The sequence below is a fragment of the Pipistrellus hanaki genome (assembly GCF_964339955.1).
Source record: "Pipistrellus hanaki genome assembly, chromosome: 1".
In the NCBI taxonomy this organism is placed as follows: Eukaryota; Metazoa; Chordata; class Mammalia; order Chiroptera; family Vespertilionidae; genus Pipistrellus; species Pipistrellus hanaki.
This window is the reverse complement of record NC_140503.1, coordinates 174,102,651-174,127,804: the sequence shown is the minus strand read 5'-3', so window position 1 is coordinate 174,127,804 and position 25,154 is coordinate 174,102,651. Positions and strand designations below refer to the sequence as shown.

The 25,154-nt window shown below is 33.5% G+C and overlaps 1 protein-coding gene and 1 long non-coding RNA gene across 3 annotated transcripts in view; one reads left to right on the top strand and one right to left on the bottom strand.

Moving 5' to 3' along the window:
• LOC311625855 overlaps positions 1–25,154 on the top strand; it is a 956,586-nt gene that overhangs the window by 741,011 nt on the left and 190,421 nt on the right. The window lies entirely within an intron of this gene.
• Positions 1–25,154, bottom strand: part of TECRL (trans-2,3-enoyl-CoA reductase like) — a 72,827-nt gene that overhangs the window by 9,440 nt on the left and 38,233 nt on the right. For both annotated transcript variants that reach the window (XR_014795570.1, XM_084890482.1), the window contains exons 3-8: positions 20,939–20,983; positions 14,130–14,233; positions 6,534–6,649; positions 3,221–3,326; positions 1,925–1,997; positions 1,520–1,563 (exon numbers count right to left, since the gene is read on the bottom strand). Coding sequence is in view for 1 of the 2 variants with exons in the window: in XM_084890482.1 (XP_084746608.1) it covers positions 1,520–1,563; positions 1,925–1,997; positions 3,221–3,326; positions 6,534–6,649; positions 14,130–14,233; positions 20,939–20,983 (488 nt within the window). In the remaining variant the exon portion in view is untranslated. The remainder of the gene's footprint in view (positions 1–1,519; positions 1,564–1,924; positions 1,998–3,220; positions 3,327–6,533; positions 6,650–14,129; positions 14,234–20,938; positions 20,984–25,154) is intronic.

The following is a 25,154-nucleotide window of genomic DNA, read 5'->3' as shown; positions in this document are numbered from 1 at the left end:
ATATAAAAAAACAGGAACTCTAAACAAATTCACGTATAATATTTAATTTCTATGTATGCTATTATTTATATATTATCTCCCTCGGGATTTGAGAGGAAACTAAAATGACAAATGATGGAAAAACAGAGAGTCTTGGATTTTTTGCCTTCAAGAAAAAGTAAATACAAACTTTTTATTGTTGTTTACCAATCATAGATTATCAGAAATATTGTCACCACCAAATTTAAACAGAGTGCTGAGAATGAAAGCACTTCACATTGGCACACTTTACTTCCCTCTCTCATCTTATCCATAAACACCAAATATTCACAAGCAGTTTCCTAGCCCAGTGATCAGCAAACCGTGGCTCGCGAGCTACATACATGTGGCTCTTTGGCCCCTTGAGTGTGGCTCTTCCACAAAATACCATGTGCGGGTGTGGACATACAGTGCGATTGAAACTCCATGGCCTGTGTGCAGAAGTCGGTTTTCGGCCTAGGCGAGTCTATTTTGAAGAAGTGGCGTTAGAGCACTCAAGGGACCAAATATAAAATGAAATCATAAGGAGGATGAGGATGAGAAAAACAATCAGATGTGATCTAAAAACACATCTAAATAAAGATCAAATGTGTGCTTTTTGTTTTGTTTATCCATTAATTCATCCTTCCATTTGCTCAAATTTACTAAGCAGTTTACTCCACAGAGAGCATTAGACTTGGTGCAGCATAGTTAGCAATGAAAGCATCAGTATGAATTACTGCATGATGAGTGCTGGGAGGAGGGGGGTAGGATGGAAGTGGAAAAGGATATGGGGAATAAATGGTGATGGATGGAGACGAGTTGGGGTAGTGAACACACAATACAGTGGACAAATGATGTGCTGTGGAATTGTGCACCTGAAACCGGTATAATTTTGTTAACCAGTGTCACTCCAATAAATCCAATAAAAGGGGAAAGGGTATAAAAGCTCGCAAGGATGTAAAATAGCATAGGGAATATAGTCAATGATATTGTAATAATTATGCACGGTGGTGCCAAATGGTACTAGACTTACCAGGTTGATCACTTGGTAAGTTAGGTAGAATGATCTGAAGCACTAAACTGAGGACAATTAGGAAATACCCATGTATCATTTTTAAAAAGCTGGTTATGTTTTCACAATTATGTTTTAATTATTATGCTAACGTAGATGTTCATATGTTAAACTTGTAAAACTTTTCACTTTTATATAAGTTGGTAAATTTGCAGACAATAAGAATTACTGAGTATATATTTTTTTTCCAATCTTACTATCTTTAAACTAATTCTAATTATCCTTCATAGATGAGTAGGACATTTTGATTAAAAGATTTAGAGAACTAATGACTTAATAATGGAAAGTCATTTTATTTACTTCATTTAATACCATTTAGCACTCTATATAAAAATAGGTCACATTATCAAACAAATACTCAAATATATTGTTTTGCATTTTTAATAATACTGCAATTAGAGCATGAATATCTAATAATAATGCATACATACATACATGCATACATACCAGAAAATTAATAGCTGATACTGTGACTTGCCTGTTTCCATATGCTAGAAAGGAAGAGAAGATGTTAGGTAAAGACTCATATTTTGGAATGTCATATGGTACACATAATTCAGAAAATGTTCAGTGGATATCACTACCCTCTAATCAAAGGTACTATGGGTTATATAATTGACTTTTTGGAATGATACCCTTACAATCTAAAAACATTTAAAATAGGACTTAATACAGTGTCCTAATGTCATCTTGGTCATGCTGGGGAAGTTGGAATATACGAAAGTACTAAAACATGAATTATCTGATAAGCTCACCATTTGTTTTAACAATTCCATTTCTTTCTTTCCGTTTTATGTGACTGTGTAGACATACAATTTAGTATGGGGTTAATTAAGGAGAAATTCTACGTACATGGTGGTGTATACCGTGGGTGATTAATGTAGTAGGCAATCCAAGAAGTGAATCCCCAATAAAAGGCACAGCCCTACAAATAACACAAAATAACATTTAAGTTTAACATATACATTTAATATATATATAAAGAAGGATAATTCCCTTCTTAAATATATATATATATATATATATATATATATTCCGTTGTTTTAAACCATTCCATACATTTATATGTCACAGTACAATAGATTTACATGAAAAAATGGTATACATTTTCTAAGTTGGATAAGTGAAATGATTCTTCATCCAGTACATTAGCATTTTAAAAGTATCTATTTAATATCATTCAAGTAATGCATTTCTTTGCTCAACCCTTATTAATATAAATAGGTATTCTTGAAATGTAAGTATATTTTGCAAGAATAATTTTGTCCATCCAGTAAGAAATATGAATTAATAAAATAATAAATTATACATTAGATAAAATATATCAATAATCATTTCCCAAATGTAAATGAACAAAAAAATGAATTTTTGAACCATTAGTAGTAATACATGTTGATTGATTAGAAAGGGTGATTGGCTAATTTTAGAAGTCCTAAGCTATAACATCAATCTTGCCCTGTATAATACATTTTAATACCTCTGTCAAAAGAGAAGCTAGTCTAAATGATTTATAAGGTTTCTAAGAATCATAGAATTCAGTGTTTCTTTACAATGACAACAATGGAATGGCTGCCTTGTTCAAATTTTTAGCAAACAAATATTTGGAGGAAAAAGGAAGATTTTAGTAAGGATATATTAATATTGAAAGTAAAATTTGAATTGCAAAATAAAATTTAATTTGAATTGGAAATTTGAATTGCACCATGTTACCTAATGTATATTTTCATTTCAATGTTTCAGAAAATTTCCTATTTTCTTGATAGTTATTTAACAATAACTGTTGAATTTACCTTTTATTTGAAGAACAAAAACATAAAAAAAATGGGTGCAGTATCATTATTTTAATCACACGAATGTATATTTATAGGAGGGTTCATAAGATTCTTTCTCTTTAAATTCAATGCTAAGTATTTCCAAAATAAAAGATTTCTATGTACTGTTACTGGTTGAAGGCAGCTCCAGGAAATGGCATTTCAGAATAGATTGTTTAAGATATGCTTATTAGTTGAATAGACACAAAAACAAAAACAAACAAACAAAAAAACACAAGACTTGAGGAAAACAAACACGATTGAATTATTTTGCAAATAATTCAATACACAAAATATCTCAATAACAATTAAAATTGTAAAACATATTAATCCTGACCTTTATCAAATTTTTCAATGGTGTATGCCCTGCAGAAACTTTGTGAACAAATAAGGTTTCCAAAAGATATCGAATATAGTGTATACAATGACAGAAGCAGGCCAAGCTAGAAACAAAAACAAAAACATGAACACGTTAAATTCCCTTCTTAAAATATGGCTTACCTTATGCATTTCTTTTTTAGTTCACTCTGATATTCTATTTTAGGAAATATTGTTTTCAGTAACCAAAACACAACTGTTTTTTAATACTTTTATTCTAGAAATTTAAAAACGTATTTAAAATGAAAGTGCTCTTAAAACATTCTATAAATTTACTTCTGATGACACTATATATATATTATATACCCATCATAGGCTACTATATGTTCACACCTGCTCCAGAATATACATGAATATAATAATTGCAAATAGGCTCATATCAAAATGACTCTAAATTGAAGCAGATAATTTGCAAGTTTTAAAAATATCCAAAACCTACTTAGAATGCATATGACATTTTATAATATTCAGAGTAACTTTTTCATTGTCTGGTTGTCCTTTAGCAAGTGCCATAAATTAAGTTTGAATTTCATTTTCTATGGAGCCAATGCAACTTGTGTGTTTTTTTGTTTTTGTTTTTTTACTTTATCTTATCTACAAAGTTAAGTCACAACAGAGCTTCAAGGGAGGCAGTGTATCAGGAATTCTTGAAGAAGAATATGAAAGCAACAATTAGACAAAAGTTGAAGAGAGAAGAGATTTTGCTAATAATGGACATTGAATTTTGGGGTCATTGTAGAAGAATTCCAAGAGTTGGGGATGACTTAGAGAAGGTAACAAATAGAGGACAGTGGAGTGTATTGAAATAGATAATGTACATGAACTTTAGTGTGGGGTTAGTTAAGGAGAAATTCTACATACATGGTGATGTGTCTGAGGGATGCTCTGAAAATATGGAGTTAATGAGGTGGGTGAACTAAACAGAGATAATGTATCTAAATATCTGACATGTCCTCTCGCATTTAAGGCAGATAATCAAACTATGGATGCTGAGTGCAGGAAAGGTTTCTCTGGTGTCTTTTTCCATTCCTGAGGATGCAGCAAGAAGCTGTGAGGAGGTGTGGTCTTAACCAGATGCAGCTGGTTTACTCAATCCCTCTGGTGGGAGGGGCCGTGGTAATGTTGAGTATGTAGCCTCTGTCTTAAATACTATTGATTGAATTGAAGAATAACCATGACATCCAGCTGTAGACCACCTTTTCCCTGCAGACGGACAGAAAGATCCTGTAAGAAATTTAACCTTAGCCATAGTGTGTGGATGCTTCTAAGAATTGTGTGGCTCTTGCGTCACACATAGATCTCTAAACCTACCGGAAAAATACTTTGTCATTTGATTCAAAGCATTTTGGGAGAATTAACATGAGAGTGTGTGGCAAGTAAATATAGCATTTGAAATTTGATCCTTTTAACCATAAGAAAGTATATCATCCATCCTGAAATTAGTTTGCCTGAGGAGCCTTGTGATTATTTTATAGAGCTCTACTAGACTCTTAAGTTTCAGAAGTAGTTTGTGTGTATGTTTCTGCTCTGGAATAATTTCTTAGAAAGTCAACATATTTGTTATTTTGAACTACGTTGCATAAATACATTTATCACTGAGAGGTTATAAAATATGATGTGTTTGTGTTAAAGAATAGTAACCAACAGTCATCCAATTGCTTTGAGACTCTCAGGCGGGGAGGGGGGGTTGTTCCTTTTTCATGCTGTGCTATAAAGCTGGTACATGTTATATTATATCTTTGGTCTAAAAACTGAGTGCAATTGTCTTCTCCTTATGAACACTTTACTTCATAATCTTCCCAAATGGATTAGTTATTCTCTTCACTTAAAAGAAAGAAAGACTGATGTTATTGTCCAAAGACTCCTGAGTAACCTGTTCTATACTGACCTGACCAACCTCCCTGGAATCTGACTCATCTTTCCAGGAAAAAAAAAAAGTTCAAATGCAACTTTATTAGAAAAGCTATCTCAGAGCTCCCATAAATATCAGGTTTTCTCTTTTATACTCTAAAAGAATGCATTGTAAAATAAATATGTATATAATTCTTTCATCTACCTTACCATTCAAAATATATTTATTGCATATTCCTTGTAAATCAGGCAATGTGTTAAGCAGTGAAGATAGAAGGAACATCAAAGTATATCATAATAAAACTTTAACTCTACAGAGGGAAAGACAAATGATCGTGAATATAAAATTTTAAAGTAAAAAAAAAAAGGTATAAAGGAAAAACACTTTAGTAGCATATTTATCATGGAAGGAATCCCAATGGCTACCCTGAGTAAGAAATATTGAGCTTCTATTTGAAGTTTGAGTGAGAGATAAGGAAGAGAGAGGAAATGCGGATGGAGGAATAGGGATGGCATATGTACATGCCTTGTGTGAAAGGAAAAATGGGAGGTATAGGACAAGGAAGGGAGGTCAGTGCGGCTGGAGTACAGACATTAAAGGCAAGGAAAAGCATGATTTGAGATGACAAATTCAGCAGTCAAGTCATTCTCTGTCTTCAAGGATCCCTAAGACCTAAAATCTGCTTCTTAAGGCACTTAGAATGCTTTCATTTAATTAGGTTCTTTGTGTTAAATTGCTAATCTTACATTTTTACATCTCAGTGTAGTATCTTGAACAATATTTATCTTTCATTTGGTATGGAGAAAGAGAGAGAGCGAGAGCGAGAGCGAGAGCGAGAGCGAGAGCGAGAGCGAGAGAGAGAGAGAGAGAGAGAGAGAGAGAGAGACTAATTATTTCCACAAACTGCCACCATTGTAAATTCTGCTTATTTTATTTTTATGACTGTCCTAGTCTTTATTTTTTCCTTTATGTCTTATGTCAAAGTAAATTTTTACTTTGGATTTTACTTACTAAAAGAAACTTGTAAAAAATCCTCCCTACCCCCTGTTTTTGACCTAGGTAATTATCTACTTCCTATGTGATATTGTCCATATTTTTAGAGAAATATTTATATTTTATGCTCTTTACAAGGCCTTTCCACTTATAATTTTAAGCTTTTTTTGATATCTCTAAATTTCTAGATTTCTTTTGCTAATTATAAGTATTAATAACTTAAGCTAACTCTATTATAAATTATATTGAATTCCTTGCTTATAGTAGTAAATTTGCAAGTTCGTGTATAAACATTATTCATGTTTACCTAAATATATTTCCCTAAAATTGAATGCACTAAAATTGTTTGTACAAACAACACTTATGAAGACGATATCTGCATTCTTGCCCAGCACTTTAATTTATATGTGCCATATGTATTACTTACTGTACCACTAGGTGGCGGGACCTTCTAGAGCTCTCTTTCATGTCATATATGCATGGGATCCTCAAATAAAAGAGGAGATATATTAACAGGGGTCCTGTGTATTCAGCCAAAAATACCTGAAAGTAAGAAGGTGATTTAAATTAAAGAACACATTTTTTATAGATTGTATTAAGGTTTGCTTATTATACCTGGAAACAAGAAAGTAATTTAGATTAAACAATAAATGCTTATAGATGCTATGAAGGTTTGCTCTGACCATAGGTATATCCACAGACTTAGCCTACTGCATGAATTGGTGATGCAAATAACGAGAATCTCCCTTGGAAGAAATAGCCAAGAAATAAGGAGGACAAAGACACATAGTCAATTTAAAATAAAGGTAACTATTAATGTAATGATTTCTTCATAAATAGTACAGGGAGTTTTTGTTTAAATGACCAAACTATTATAGACACGTTTCTTCATGTCTCACAAACACATACATACTTCATTTTCCATGGGAACTGTCCCTGTCACTGAATGGTATAGGTATTGTGCCTGCCTGTCTTATCTTTTTTTTTTTTTAGTCTTTTTATAACAATGTAATGTTGAACTTAATTGATTAACCCTGATTCAAATTGATATAATACAATTCTTACTTTTGAAAATTTTAGACTTTAATTCTAATGAGTCTGGTAATTTAAAGGGTTCCTCTCTGATTCTGGAGCTGAGGGCAACCGTGTATGTGGTGAGAAATATCTCATCTATGGAGAGATTATCGGAAGGTTTGGAAATATTATTGGAAACAACACCCTATTACTGCAAAAGGTTATGCAGCTAATTGCTCTCTGATAGTTTTTCAATCCAATAACTGTCCATTATTTGGTTTCGTTTCTATGCTAAAGCCAGGTTAAAGTTACTCTCTGGAATTCTCAAAGAACGGAAAGTAATTTACCTGTATGCAATCATGGGGAGAAAAAAGAAGACACACGTGGCAAAGATAAATTTCACTGCCATTCCTACCTTGTCTTTGCCAATTTTTATTAATTTCCCAGGAAGAAAACTTGTCCATGTTTTTCTCAAATATACAATTGTGAATATTAAGTACAAATTATATTTTTTATCAGTAGTTGGTGAAAATTTTGTATAGTTATATGGTTACAATATATGATATAAATATATGTTATATTTATGCACATATATGTAATTATGTATATATATGCACACACATATAATAGCTATTTATATATGTTGGTTTTTCTAGTTATAATTATCCCTTTTAACAATATTTATCATCTCAGAAGACAAGAAAGACCTATACATGAGGATAAAAACAATGTAACATCCAGGGTCCTAGCAAGATAGCTCAGTGGTTATAGCATAGTCCTGCTACACCAAGGTAATGGGTTCAATCCACAGGGCAATTGGGAGCATCAAGCAACGAATGCATGAGTAAGTGAAACAACAACTTGGTGTTTCTCTCTCCTCTATCTAAAATCAATAAATAAAAAATGTAAAATAATGCAATCTCTTATAAATTCAGTATAAAAGCAACCTTTTTACTGAAAGACAATATTAACTTATGGCATGAAACATGCCTGATTATTCAGATATGAAGAAAAATATTTACCACTTTTGAATGTCTACTAAATAGGGTCTAGTTAATACTCTAGGAAAATGATTGTTTATTACAAGAAAAAGTTTAAAGTATTTATTTCAACACCATCTAGTCAAAACAAGTTTGCGCAAAACTTCTTGTTACTATATCAGATATGAAAAGTGTTGTGAACAACAGTCAACCTGGACCAAACGTCACTCCCTATTAGGTTAATAAAAATGCCATCACAAACGTGAAGTTTTTTTTTAGATCAGAGGAAATTAAATTACAATCTTCTCTCCGTCATCTCCTAAAAATAAATTGAGAGAGACAGCTAGCTTATAATAATATGTCCTAGAAGGCCTGATATTCTATCAACGGTATTGTTCATGCAATACTTTTTATGTTTAACCCCATGAAACATGGGGTTAAAACAGTATCCAAGAATGAAGCACTTGAAAACGACCAGAACTAACTTTTGGACAATGCATCTTTCAAGAAAAAGTCTATTTGGTGCAAATAAAAAGGAGGAGATATGCTTTTAATAAACATGAAATATAATCAGAAAATAGTTTCAGAATAAATAAAAATAAGGGCTAAATAGACAAAAATTAATGATAGCCTTCTGAGAAAAACAAACAAACAAACAAACAAAAAAAACCCCTTCTTTCTCTAAAAAAGAGAAAAACCAAAACCAAAACCAAAATAATAAGCAAATATGCCAGGTATAAGCCCAGGCAAGTCAGATAAATTTACAAGGACTAGGAACTCCATTATAATTCAAAAACTTTATAGCGTTTCTATCATTGGAAAAAGCAGATGCACTTGCTTTTTTGCTGAAGATCTCCACTTGTAAATTCCAATTTATTTCCAATATCTAATTATATCTATGTTTCTCCATTATAGAAAGTTGTCTGTATTAAACTAATGTCTTGCTTTTAACATAAAATTCAACTTTTCCACTGCGAAAAGTTGATAATTATGATTTCTTGGATCTGTGGAACATGCAAGTTGTTATGTGTCTAAGTTGACAAAGGAAGTAAGCAATAATGTGTAAGTTGTGCTTTAATGCATTTCATTCTCTTTTGAAAAAAATAACTTTTTAATTGTTAGCTGCTGGATTTACTTATTTTCTAAAATTGAAATTTATATTGGAGAACAAAATGAATTGCACATTTCACACGGGTGTTGAAAATAAAGTAATGCCAACTTTAATTTTCCAAAGATAGGAGACTTAAAAACTAAAATTATGAGAGTATTTCCCAATAGTAACATCACATTGTACTCAGTGAGTGTTATTGAAGCTACTGTGATAGTAGAAGGTTTTTGTTTGTCTATGTGTTTAATTTAATCACTATATGAATAACATATAATGCAGACTTTTATTCAAGGTTATCCAAACAAAGCATTCCAATGAGATCAGTGATAAAAACTGAGCAAAGTATTTTTTAGTCTTCAAAGAGTTACTATCTCATTGAAAAAATGAGAAAGTTAAAAGACTCTTTAAACAGATCTTTGGTGCAGAGATTGACCTAGGACTTGAAGCCTAATCACAATCTGGTAAGAGCACCAAATCTTCTGAGGGTATCTGAGAATGCAAGAATTTAAAGCTCTTGCTTGTTATCTTTCAAAGGTAGAGGTGGCCTTATATAATCTACAGAATTTTGGTAAAGACATACATTGGAGTGAAGATATATATGAAATAGAGCTATCTTTGCAGGGACTGAAGCTCAGCCTGAATCATTGATTGGGTTAAAATAGTGCCATGGGTCCATCAGTAGAATATAAATTACCTTTGAAAGAAGATAACATGACTCTCTGCCTCATGTCATCTTTAATTTTTTTTTTTTTACAAAATTTTCTTCACTAAGGCTGAAATATGCAGTTATATAAGGAGTGTAGGTATGGTGATGAAAGCAAGAAAAAGAGCAGAAATTCAAAATAAATGAACTGAGGATTCACCTAACAGAATTATCAGAGATATATTAAGAAAAAGAAACTTGTCTTTTATATGTTTAAAGAAATAAAGGACAGCCCTCGCCAATTAAGCTCAGTGGATAGAGCGTTGTCCTATGGACTGAAGGGTCCTAGATTCAGTTCTGATCAAGAGCACATGCCTAGGTTGCTGGCTCAATCCCTAGCAGGGGTGTGCAGGAGACAGACTGTCAGTGATTCTCTGTCATCATTTATATATCTATCTCTCTCTCCCTCTCCCATCCTCTCTGAAATCAATAAAAATATATTTTTTAAAAAAGAAATAAAAGACAGTTGAGAATTTTAGCAAATATTTGAAAACTATGAAACAAGATATATTTAAATATAATATAAATCCCAGAAGGAGATTACAAAGAGAATCAAAAGATAACGAGAATATCCTAATTATTTTTTAGGTTAAATATATATATATATATATATATATATATATATATATATATATATAGAGAGAGAGAGAGAGAGAGAGAGAGAGAGAGAGAGAGAGAGAGAGACTCAGGATTACATTCTAAAACCAAAGTAGGATAAATAAGAACATAAACATTACTGTGAGCACTGTAGTCAAACTACTGATAATCAATCAAAACTAAATTATAAAGTCAGACACATTAATTTCAAAGACACATAGTAGACTTTTTTAACAGAAGCAATGGACATAAAAAAAATAAAAATAATGAAGTTTTGTGAATAAAGATGAAAATTACTGCAAAAATATTCCCCAAGAATAAAAGTTAAATTAACACATTTTAACATGAACAAGAATTGAGAGAATTCATTAGTGGCAGAACTATAATAAACACTGAAGATGTTATTCAGGAAGAAAAATTTTTCTCCACGTAAGCTCACAATTAAAAAGAAAACTAAATTGTCATAAAAAGATAAATCTAAATAAAATTTGGCCATCTAATGTTGCTTTAAATAATATAAACAATTACAATATACCACAATGATAGGAGATAAGCCAGGAGGAGCTCAAGTATGTTAAAAGTCATTCAACTATCTATGAAGTCTCTTGCCATTAGTAAGCTTTTAAAAAGCAAATTATATTAGTATTTAATATTTTAAGATTCATATTGTAGTGATGTGTGTAACCACTAGGGTTACTTAGAAAAGAAGCTATAACTACCAAAATAATAGGGCATCTAGAAGAAAAGAAAGTACCAGAATAAATCCAAAACTGGGCCAGGAAAAAAACAAAACAGAAAACATACTATAAAACACATGAGGCAAATTAAAAGAAAATATTAACTTTGGCAACTAAAAAGTAGGTAATCCTTTATGATAAAAAGAAACTGATTAAAATGTAAAATATAAATCTATTTAACTACTGGAAGAAAATATAGGAGCAAAACTGCCAGATTCAGCAGTAGGCAACATTTTATATATGACAAGGAAGGCAAGATCCTTAAGGAAAAAAAACATTAATTTGTTTTTTAATCCATTGAAGTTGAAAAAATTTTGCACAACAACAACACAATTTTGTTAGCATGATGAAAAGACAAGTTAGAAACTGAGAGGTAATGTTTATAAACCACATGTCAGATAGAGGATTTGTAGCTAGAATAGAAAAGGTGCTCTTGAAACTCAACAACTATATCCCAGATAATAAAAACTTACCTTCACAGAAATACCTATATACACTGAAATATAATACCTATATTTGTAATAGCAAAATACTGAAAATCACCCAAATGTCTGTCAATGTCTGAATGGTTAAACAAACTCTGCTACATCCATACAACTGAATACTATTAAATAAAAAAAGAGCTGAGTATCGATACTTAAAACAGCCAGATAGGTCCCAAAGGCACTATACTTATAGAAAAACAAACATCAATCTAATTCTGTTAATATAGCTTTCACCGCGTGACAAAAACATAGAGATGTAGATTGGTGGTTGCCCCAGGGTAGGGAAGAGAGTGTGAACAAACAAGGTGACATGCAGGAGTCCCTCTGTGGGCATGGACAAATGCTGGTATATACCAGTATATGAATCTATGCAATAGATAAATTGCACAGAGCAATATGAATGAATGTACAATGATGAAAACTGTAAAATCTTTAGTCTAGTCTAATTATTAGCATTTATATAGTGAAGTCTATAATATTAACTGGTTCTTCTAAGTCTTTCAATAACTATAATTTTCTCCATAATTCTGCGACAACACACTCTTACTTGATAAAAAATATGAAGTGTTATTTTTGACCTTGCTAAATTAAAGAGATTGTTTGTAAAAACCCTAATAAACAAAGACAAAACAAAAAACTTCCCTATGATAATGCTTCTATTCTACGAATGCATCTTAATATTTTATAAATAAGCAAAAATATTATGTGTGATAAAGAATTTATTTTATTGTATAATTTAGTTGATATAAAGTGGGAGTAGTGTGCATATTTTTAGCATTTAATAGAAGTGACTCATTTGGAGGAAAAGGTTATGTGAACGATAGGATTGATTTAAAAATATCTAGTCTATTTCCAGAGTTCTCTCTGTCACCTAAATGACTCTCCTCTCAGATAGGCTATAATTTTCTAGTACTGTTTTCTTAGAATTCCACCTTAGAAATTTTTCTCCTCAGTGCTTATCCAAAGGTGCAGCTGGGGTTTCTAATGAACTCACAGTTAATGCCACTTACTCTGTCTACAACTTCTGTAGACAGAATTCCCTTTTCATCATAAATATAGACAAAGACTCTGAATATTTTAACCACTGCAGATCAAAATCTCTTGTCCAAAATCTCTTTTAGCAAACATCTGTGGATACCACATTTAAGTATTAAACCCTTTGCTTACCCAATACCTGTACCAATAGATTGTTTTATAAACATTATAATACACTTCACAAAGATTCAATATTCTAAACTCAGTTTTTAGTGCAATAAAGTAATAGGCAAAAGTTCAAAAAACTTTGGAAACTAAAGTAACTATTTAACAAAAAAAAGTGAATATATATATAACATATATAATGTGCAGGAAGATTATATCAATATATGTTAGAGGAGAATTTTTTAGAAATGTAGAGAATGAGACAGTATTCTAATGAATTAATACAAACTTGAATTTCTCTTTTTGAGAATTAAATAATAATGTAAAAATACCTTGTTTGTAATAACTTAAAAATTGATTGCTGTTAGATAAAGGGAAAACTCAAAGCAGTATAGAGGATAACCTTGATTGCTAATTCTTGTAAAAAGGAAAGCCATTTTGAATAGAAATTATTAAAAGTGTCATCATATCACAGATATCTAACAATACAACCAGAAAAAAATCTTTATAATCTAAACAATATAAGTAAGCTTTATTTAACTGAAATATATAATGATTGCATTATTCTTTGCATATCAGTGTCAAAAGTACTTATTAGATTAAACATTTCATTGCCTCTGTTTCTAAATATCACACAGTATTTCTTGTCACTGAATGTATTCCATTACTCATAAATAGCACAAAACTTGTGAACTGGTGTCAAGTGTTTTCTCTGTTTCTGAGTCCTCCAAGTCTATTAGTGTAATCTTCATTCTTTTAATGATTCGGATACAATCACCACCACATGAAAGCTTCTCTTCCAGGTAGAAGCCAAACAACACCCAAAGAAGTCTTACTACTTTATGCTTAGTTTCCAAAATGCTCTTCCCCTGTTAGACCACTTCTACTGAATATTTTCTCTCCCTTCTTTCCAGTTTCCAAAAGGATCTTCTTTATCACCAAGCTCTAGGAAAGAAAGCCAAGTAAATAGCATTTAAACTGGCAAGGCATTGGGGGAGCAGAAATGAGGCCATCAGTCACTGGATACACTAGCATATAAAAAGAAATTTATCTTCCTTCTTTCAGTTGTTCCTTCTTCCACTGTTCCAATTCTAGTATGGAATGTTAGCCACTGCTCATAGTAAATACAGACAATTTAACACACCATTCAGTATAATGTTTTGTTTCACTATAAATTATGTGGCAGAGAGATTTCACATCAGCAAATATTTTACATCATGATGTGGGGCATTTGCATTGCATTTTAAACTAATACTTACTGTGGTCCATCTGACCTGCCGACCGAGGTCTGTAAAATAGAGCGTGATGATGGAGGAAGCTGCAACACTTTGAATGGTTATATAGTCCTTCAGAAAAGGCCCACCTTAAATAATAAGAAACATTATTTCAATACATTTTCAGGCCAAAATAATAAATAAATTTTATGAGCAGCCAACAAAATCTAAGATGAATTTAACACAGAAATTGTTTTGTATAGTACATTTTGAAGTGAAATAAAATGTGAATATACCCATTTTATAACATATATCTAGCAAATTTGCAAATGCACCATAACTTTACAATGCTATCTAAACAAGTAGACTGCCAATAGCTAATATCCTATTGTGTTCTAAGAAAATGTAACGTTAGATAATGTCATAATAAAATATGATATAAGGTACTTTTATTTTATGTTTTTAATATATTTTTAATTAATCTTTACAGAGAGGAAGGGAGAAGGATAGAGGACCAGAAACATTGAAACATTGATGAGAGAGAAACACCAATCAGCTGCCTCCTGCACCCCCTCCCCAGGATGTGCCCACAATCAAGACCGGAATCGAACCTGGGACCCTTCAATCCACAGGCTAATGCTCTATCCTCTGAGAAAAACGAGTCAGGACCATATATAAGGTACTTTTAGAGTGTAATTTTGGGTGTCAGTATATAAACATCTAATTGTCTTTAAGTGATTTTATTATAGGATTAATTAATTTGGGTAAAATTATTTCAATGGTTATTGCAAAGCACTGGGAGAGAGGCAGGGTTTACCTTTTTAAAAGACCACAGTGGATACTGTGTGAAAAATAGGAGGAAATGAGCAAGGATTATTTAGGAGCAACTTAGAATTTGTCAAAAGGTGAATGTTTGGATTAAAATGGCAATTGTGTAAATGTTAAAAATTCATCAGTCACAGATATATTTTGAACATAGAGTAGATTTAACTTGAGAAGAAAGGATTCAGTGAGATATTGCTCTTAGATATTTGGCCTGAGTAGTTAGAGAAATACACAGCAAAGATTATCAAGCAGAGAATCCAGCCACATTGTGTCTTCAAGCTAATAAATTTAGTGTTATTTTAAGCTGCTAAATTTGTGGTAATTTGTTGCACATCAATAGGAAGCATGTTTCAAGGTAAAGACTTTGATATCCAAATGGTCAGCAATGTCGGTGTGACAATCACATATAACAACATGATTTGTTAATAACAAAAAAAAATCTGATGGCATTTTATTCCTTGAAAGTGTACTGAAAATATCTTTCCAACATGGCCTTATGTACATCCTTGGGGAAGTGATCAGTTTCTATTCTTTTATCTATTATTTGCTAACTTCAAGGAACAGAGTGCTGCCATTATGGTTTAAAATATGGTTCTATCAATATGATATGTGAATAAAACAACCTGATAGGATCCAGACATGTCATTAACTAGAGGCCTGGTGCACGATTCCTGCACAGGTGTGGTCCCTCGGCCTGGCCAGCAATCAGGGCTAATTGAGGTCATCTCGCACAGTCCTGATCAGGGCCGCATGGGCCAGCCGAGTGGGGAGAGGGACTGCAGAATGTTGGCCAGCCAAGGAAGGTTGGCTGTGAAGTGCACTAACCACCATGGGGCAGCTCCTACATTGAAAATCTGCCCCCTGGTGGTCAGTGCACATCATAGCTATAAGCCGGTCATTTGATTGTCAAGTCATAATGGTTGTGTAGGCTTTTATGTACTAGAGGCCCAGTGCACAAAATTCATGCACAGAGGTGAGTGGTGTCTTTAGCCTAGCCTGAATGCTCTCTAATCTGGGACCCTTCTCACAATCCAGGACTGCTGGCTCCCAACTGCTCACCTGCCTGCCAGCCTGATCACCCCCTAACCACTCCTGTGCCAGCCTGATCAATGCTTAATTGCTCCCCTGCCAGCCTGGTCACACCTAACTGCCCTCTCCCGCTTGCCTTATCGCCCACAACTGCCCTCCCCTGCTGACCATCTTGTGGTGGCCATCTTTAACCACATAGGGCAGCCATCTTGTGTGTTGAGATGAAGATCAATTTGCATATTACCTCTTTATGAGATAGGATAGATTGTACCACTCTTAAACTCAGTTATCAGGGACCCCTGTCTTTGGTATTCCAGGTCTATGTCCTTTTCTTCTTTTTTTATATTTTATTATTATTATTATTTTTATTTATTTATTTTTTTTACAGAGAGGAAGAGAGAGGGACAGAGAGTTAGAAATATTGATGAGAGAGAACCACTGAACAGCTGCCTCTTGCACACCCCCCCATTGGGGATGTGCCTGCAACCAAGGTACATGCCCTTGACCAAAATCAAAACTGGGACCCTTCAGTCCACAGGCTGACACTCTATCCACTGAGCCAAACTGGTTTCGGTGCCTATGTCCTTTTCCAAAGAGAGAGGAATATATAGGGTCAAGGGGACATGTCTAATGTGAGCCCGTACCATTATTGCCTATGTCACTTCAGCCAATTAAGAACCTTAAGTCTTGGCATTTCCTCTCAATAGGAGTCCAGCGTAAGGGTTTGTCAAGGCTCTTGTATAAAGGGTGTGGATGGTTGGAGCAGTAATAGGAAGTCATAGGCCAACTTTACTGATGCTTCACCTTTCTAGTGTCAAAAGCCAATGATTCCAGGAATCAGAAATTCAACCCTCTACTTCCAGGACATTAATCAAGTGAGAAGGGAGCACACATTTGAGTTGCCAGTTTGTATGACAGGTTTATTGCAACCATGGCCGCAATTCTTCACAGTTTCTATATCCATCAACTTTCAATATGACTCTTAGTTCCTCCTAATTCAGTAGGTCCTCGGGTTATGTCGGAGATCCATTCCTATGGTGCTACATAACGCAATTTTCACCATAAGTCAGAACCCACCTACATAAGCAACTACATCACTTACATGGAGCATATACACAGCAGTAATGAAATGAAACAGTAAAAACATTTAAAAGAAAGATAACAATTCCTGACCTTTACTTGTGATAAATAAATAATAAAAAACATAAAGCACATATATACCCTATTTTCCAGCATATAAGGTATATAAGACGACCCCCTAATTTTACAGTTAAAACATATACACTGTGTTCTAGTAAAAAACCTGCTCAGATTGGCCAGAGTCAGAGAGGCGGTCTATTAAAAAAAGAACTGGTGTTGACTTGGAAGTGGGGGGTAGTCTCATACAGCGAATATAGGCCTAAACCTATGTTTTAACTGTAAAATTAGGGGGTCATCTTACACGCCGGAAAATACGGTACATATGTCAAAATGATGGAACTTTTTTTTATAAATGAGAGATGGCGATGTAACCCAAGGACTGTCTGTAAGAATTGGTGTCTATTTCCTCACCCCTTAAATATGGGCTAAGCTGGTGACTTGCTTTAGGACACAGAATGCAAGGCAAGGAATCAGATGCCAGTTCCAAATTTGGGCCTCTGGAATTCCTTCAGTGCTTGTGCTTATTTGTTTATACCCCTGTTTCTACCATGACAACAACTTCATAATACTCTTCTGAAGCATGAGAGACCGCATAGAACGATAGCAGTGGTTGCAATTGTGAATATCTTAGAACAATCAGTCCCCAGCAATTCATCAACTGATTACAGCTGCATGACTGAGCTTAGCCAAGTAAGGCCAACTCCATCTATCCAAGCTCAACAGAGCCAGTGAACTCAATAAATGTTTGTTGTTTATCCCATAAAAATCAATGCTTGAAATTTTATTTATGTGAAATTTTATTTCGTGAAGAGTTTTGTGTGGGGAAACTGTAAAAGACCAAATTTACATGGTATCATTGTTTGTAGTATAATCATTTTGGCAAATATATTCTGACAGTTAATATATGTAAATATTTGGGTCTTGAATAATTTTGCTGTTAAGTCTTTTTTCCTTAATATTATAACTGTGTTCATAGTTATAACTATGATTGTTAAAGCATCTGCCATGTGCAAATTGTAACAACAGTGTTTTATAAACAAAACTTTGCCACACACAAAAAAAAAATAAGTGAGGTTCTTATCAGTTCCACTTTACAGAAAAGATCCTATAGATAGGTAAGCAGAGAGTCAGGTTTAAAATTCTGAGTTATCCCAAATAAACTCTTTGAACCATAGTATGTTTATCTTACTAAGTTAATTGACTTTTTTCTCTTTTTTAATACTTCATCACATTCATATCTAAGGACACTTGGCTGTATTTTATTCAGATCACATACTGGTACATCAACTAGGGTAAATAAATGTGCAGGGAAAGGAAAAAAAATCACATTTACCAGGAAGTTTGAACTAATACATATTCCCCAGTCCCTTATAGTGTCCTTCAAATTGAAATTACATTTGACATTGATGTCTGTGACATTCTCAGAGTATTCTTTATATGAGTCAATTTCAAAAAATACTACTCCTATTTCATTTTGTGTTATTTCACAATCCATGTGCTGAAAGGCATTTAGGTGCCTGGCACATACTAGGCCCTGCAAAGACAAAAATAAATAAGAAAATGACTTGTCTCTTTTAAACTCTAGCCAGAAGAGAATTTATCTTGAACATTTGAACTTGGAAGAATTTGAGACCATCAAGAACATGTGATTCTAACATGGATTTCTTTGTTTTCAAGATAGAAGTCTCAGGCAAAGGAAGAATATCTACCATAGCAAGGAGAGCAACTGCAACGTCTGAGAGAGATGCAAGGAAGTCATTATGTGCCCACATGTGAAAAATGATAGTACAAATACTTAAAAAGCACCAGAAAAGAAGTGCAGTCCACCACTGTATTAAAAAATTTAGAGATTAGAATTTCTTAATAGATGCCCCTTGTTATTATGGACTTTGACTAAGTATTCCTCTAAAATTTACAGTCTATCCACAACCTTACTTAACAAAAAATTCCAGGGTCTTGTTGATCCAATGTCAGTAACAGTGATTCTTAGCAGGACTCATTTTTAACTTATATTTTATAAGTTTTTAAACTAGAGAATAGAAATTGAAACTTAAAGCTTAATGATGGATATAATAATTCTCCCTGTGATTTAATTGGTCTGCTCCTGTTTACCTCACTTATCATGCTTTAATATAGCAAAAACTGGAAGAAAAAAAACAGATAAGGAGATAATCTGTATTGCTGAGAACATAATAGAAGGCAGAAGTATATATAAAAGGCTAATATGCTAAGTGTCCCTCCAACTGTCCAACTGGTTGCTTTGATATGTACTGACCACTAGGGCCAGACGCTAAATGCAAGAGCTGTTGTAATGCACACTGGCCACTTACAAAAAAACCACATGCAGAACTGGTGCAAACAAATCAACACTCAGCTTTCTCCAGGTGGGGCACAGGCCCACCACCATCACAGAGCAGCACACCACCAAATTGAAACTGATGTTACTGAAACCCCATGGCAAAAAATGAGGCCCACAGCCCAGCCCAGCCTAGAAACAGTCTCTGTGGGTGCCCAGGTAATGACATCACATAGCAATGCCTGGCTTTCTCTCCCTAGAGTCTAGCCTCTCTGGGGTTTCTTCAGCCAAGGAACACAACTTGTTTTATAGCCAGGTGCAAACATTTTACACTTTAACCAAATGTGTGTGAAGTGTTTTTCTGTGCCTCATCTCATTTGATCCTCACAGAAGTCCTGGAGTCGGCAGATAAGATACTTGGTAGAATCCTATTTTCTTTTCATTAGTCAGAAAATCAGAAATTTAGAAAACTGAGAAACTTGACCCAACTGAAAAGAAGAAATGGTGGACCTTGAAAATGACTTCAGGTTTTCTCACTGTGCAGAATATAGTCAAACATGGCTGCAATTAAATATTTTACCCTTTGTTATCCCTATATGATCTACAATAATAATCTGCTTCATGTTGATATTTAGTGCTGTGTGGCTAACAATTACTTGAAAGAGAAGTTGGAGTGCTTCACTGGGCTGGAAAAAGTTTAGCTAAGTTAGAAAACAGGTCTAATTAAGCAAGTTTATCTATACACTGAGTGGCCAGATTATTATAATCTCTAAATACATAATAATCTGGCCACTCAGTGTATAGTTATATAGATGATAGATGATACATAGATAGATAGATAGATAGATAGATAGATAGATAGATAGATAGATAGATAGATATAGGTAGGTAGATAGATAGATGGATAGATAGATTAGAGGCCCAGTGCATGAATTTGTGCATGAGTGGGATCAGGCCAGCCTGGCAAGGGGGAGGGGACATGGGCAGTTGGCCGGCCTGCCTGCTGGTCAAACTCCTGGTCAAGGGGACAAGTTGAATATTAGCCTTTTATTATATAGGATATACACTGAGTGGCCAGATTATTATGTATTTAGAGATTATAATAATCTGGCCACTCAGTGTCTATATAACGCTCTCACTGGAGGCAATTGCATGTGTCTGTTTCCATCTGTCATTGTGAATCATGAAGTTGGTTGACACTTCTATTATAGAGAAAGGGTGACTAGCAATATTAAAATATTTTTTCTAATTAATTTTCTTTCAATGTGCACAAATTTGTGCACTGGGCATCTAGTTAGATCAATAAAAACATTAGAGAAAGAAAGGTATTTCTTTATATCTTTCCTCTAATACTCTACTGACAGTGAATGGCAAAAATTATCTCTCTGAGACTAAAATTTCTCATTCATAGAAGTTGAGCACTGGCATGTTGGAAGGATCATATTTGATATATTTACGGAATTTACTACAATGCTTGCCATTTAATAAGTGATAATTATTAGCTGTTGATGACAGAAAAGGGATTACACATTAAATGAATACATAAGTGAAAGTTGGTTCTTACCATGTTCTAGCTGCAGTCCAATTCGGGAAGGGCACCACTTAGGATCTATTAAATGAAAAGTAACATTTAACTGTCAGCACAAATGTAAAACAAATTTTAATATTTAGAAATTTTCACTGGAAGACGGATTAGATTTTAAGGGCACAGTAAATGGTTACCCAGTGTCAGAAATGGAAATATTGGTTCCCCTTGCAGGGTGCTGAGAAGAAAGCAAGACAGAAGTTTAAGGGGTGGTAATTTTCTGCTTTTATACCTAGGGAGTGGGCAGGTAGATGCATTCATTCTGTGAGCATGTACCAAGGTATGTGACCTATGTATGACTTGTGCACTTTGTACAAGTTATTCTTCAGTAAAAAGCCTAAACATCTTCATTTAAAACTGGAAGGCTTGCCATGGACAGGTGGATCAGTTGGTTGGAGTGACATCCCAAACACCAAAAAGATTGTGGGCTTGGTTCCCATTAATTCCCTGTAAGGGAACATACCTAAGTTGTGGGTTCAATCACTGGTCAAGATTTGTGGGTTCAATCACTGGTCAAGATTTGTGGGTTCAATCACTGGTCAAGATGAACAGGGGAGGGAACTGATCTCTCTCTCTCTCTCTCTCTCTCTCTCTCTCTCTCTCCTCACAGGAGGATATTTTTCCATTGATTTTTAGGGACAGTGGAAGAGAAAGGGAAAGGCAGAGAGAAGCATCAATGTGAGAGGAATACTTTGATTGCTTGCCTCCTGCAGGAGCCTGGCCCAGGCCCGGGCCCAGGGAGGAACCTGCAACCAAGGCACTTGCCCTTGACAGGAATCTAACCTGCAACCCTCTGGTCCACGGCCAGCGCTCTCTCCTCTGAGCCAAACCAGCTATTTGGCTTCCTCTCTCTTTTTAAAATTAGTGAACACATCCTGGGGTGAGGATTTAAAAAACATGGAGGACGCTGATCTCATGTTAAATGTATTTTAAAATACTGGCATGTGAAAGTGGCATCTTACTGTCTCTATGAGAGTGAGGCACTTTATCTGAATAATATGTATTATTGACTTTTAATATTATGGGCATATTGATCATAGTAGAAAAATCGCTTCAATATCTCCTACTTATACTACCCCTAAGAATAAGTAGGTTACTAAAGAATCCTATCTTTATTAAATGGATAAGGAAATAAAAATCTTCATTATATACTGCCATGATAAAAATGTTGGTTCACAATTACCAGAATATTATAATTTTCTTCTAAAATAAATTCTATGTTATTTTAAAGTCTATTGAAAATTTAATTCTTGACTGTGTGAGCCACTTTTAAGCAAAGAAACTTGATAAATAATAAATTAAGAGCATTTTCAAAGAAATATTCCACAATTATTTTGTTTTTAAAACATTACTTTTTAAAGTATTCATTAAGAATGATGATAAGGTGACATAACTAGACTATTGCAATCAATTCTCTGTAAATTTACTGCAAAAAGGCAATTTATACGTGGAGATACTAATGATAAAATAACTCATAAGTCAAAAAATATAATCACCAGTAAAAAGATATTTAGGATTATATGTAAACAAAATTTATATATAATATGTAATAGCATGGCAAATGAAGAAGGGATAAGTGTTTAACTCTGGCATTTCCTTTTTTTAAATTATAAAATATGCATATAAAGGCACATTATTTTTATTTAATAATGTAATTGTTATTATTTATATAACCATTTGCTGTTCTGGAATATATGCTAATATTACTTGTTGAAAAATATTTTAAAATAGCTACCTTATTACTCATAGTAAAAATCTATTTTCAAAAAGATATAATGCAAATGAATTCAAGAGAGACTTCAATAGTTTTAATTGAGTTTTCCATCTTGGGTATTAGAAGAAGTACAAAGCTTATGATAATCCAGTTATATTGAACAAATAATCATTGAGCATCTGTGATTAATGTACATAAGCTATCATGGTCTGACCAATCCAATAATATTCATGTAAGACATCATTTTCAGTACTGCTTTATGATCTCTTTAATGGTGGGAATGTCAATGTAAAACTAAATCTATAATTCTAAGAAAATATATATGTCTATGAACCACATAAGTGAATACTGACAGAACCCACAATGATGATGAATAATTAGAACTTAGAAGCTCTAAACACATTCAGGAAAATCCATGTCTTTTCAATTTTTTTAATATGGCTAAATTATAAAACTACTTATGAAATATACTTGGCATTTATAGTTGTAATCGTTGAGCACTGTATGCTAATGAAAGAGTTATTAACTATGTTAGCCTTTAGATTAGTTTCAGTTATTTTTAATTTCCTCAGTTATCTTTTAAAACAACAAAATACACATTATCTGAAAAGTTCTGTGCTTGTTGGAGTGAGATAGCATAGGCTAGAAGAATGGTGAGGGAAAAATACTATAAAGGTTAAAGGAAATAGGTTACAAAAGGGATTTTAGTAGCATGAATAGAAGATTATTTATAATGTTGAATATATAGAGCTTGAAAAACTGTCTGACAGCTGAATTATGATTATGTAGTAGGTCTAATGCATCATCCAGGATCTTAAATTATCTAAGATACTGAACTTGATTTGTATAACTCTTATCATGTTTTAGCCAAGCTTTAGACTTTTTTTCCCTAATAAGTAGAATTGCTCATATCACGATGTTATAACTTTCTAAATATGCAATATGTCCATGTAATTCAAATATATTTATTTTTAAAAGGTGGAATTTTCCAAACTATTGGTTGTGACTCTTTAGTAAGTTAAAAAAAAAATGTTATCAGTATGTTATTCTTAACATTATTGAGAGGAAAGGGGAGGGGAGGGGAAGGGAAGAGGAGGGGAGGAGAGGAGAGGAGAGGAGAGGGGAGGGGAGGAGAGGAGAGGAGAGGAGAGGAGAGGAGAGGAGAGGAGAGGAGAGGAGAGGAGAGGAGAGGAGAGGAGAGGAGAGGAGAGGAGAGGAGAGGAGAGGAGAGGAGAGGAGAGGAGAGGAGAGGAGAGGAGAGGAGAGGAGAGGAGAGGAGAGGAGAGGAGAGGAGAGAAGAAGAATAGACTAAAGTAAAAATGGATTGTCATAGTGTCATAGCACTGGATGCAACACATTAGAATAAATTCTAGATAGATAGGTCAAGTATTGTTTTTGGAACTTTGGTTTCAATAGTTTCAATATTTTGTTTTTATAAGACTAATACTCTAGAGCAGAATAAAAAATATTTGAATTTCATGGATCCAAAAATACATTTTTAAAATGTCCTAAAGCATTTTATTATACAGCTTTTACATAAAAAATTTTGTCCTCACTGATTTAATGAAATCCTGTAACATAAAATAGATTTGAAGGGTTTAAATATTTTACTTCTTCAAAAAGATTTAAAGTTTTGAATTATTAAGGAAGAGGGCAATGATATAAATTATATTAGATTTAAATCAACTAAAATATGTTATAAGTCTGATTTGCTCAAGAACATAGGCCAGATGCCTGCCCTTATTTTCTTTTAATCTAAGAACATGTTAAGGCTATAATTTTTATTATGATTATTGCTTCTTCTATAGGAAATTGGTCAGCAGTATATATTTTAACTTAAATGCACACCTTGTATTTTCCCAGGTCCAGTTTTAGACATGATAAAAGTTGGCAATAGACAAGTGAATTGAAATATTGTATTCTTGACTTAATGGTGGCATACAGATTTAGAGCCAATTAGTAATCAATACATACAGACCAATATTTATAAAGATGAAGTTACTTAGTGAGGATATAATTTATAAGATAATTGATAATTTTTATTGTAATATGAAACCTATGCTCATATTATTATTGAAAGAAGAGACATAAAAAAAGGCAGAGACTTTTTCAGAAATAATTAATAACCTGATTACCTAGAACCTTGAATTACTCACTGAAAACTCTACATAAAACTTGCTTCCTAGTCTCTATCCTTTCTTGGTATCACCAATTCCAGTAGGAAGGATAAGTACTAAGAGCTATTATAAAAAATAGTCATTATGATATAAAATAGATCATAGAAAATATCCTAAGTAATATTGCAATAATTATTAATGATATTAGATGGATACTAGACTTATTAGGATGATCATCCTGATATATAAAAAGCCAGAGGCCATCACAACCTAAATGACCAGATGGCTGACCAAACAGCAGGCTAGGGTCCCAGCTGGTATGGTGGGAGTCAGCCCTGGGTCCTGGCCACCACAATGCAGTGGT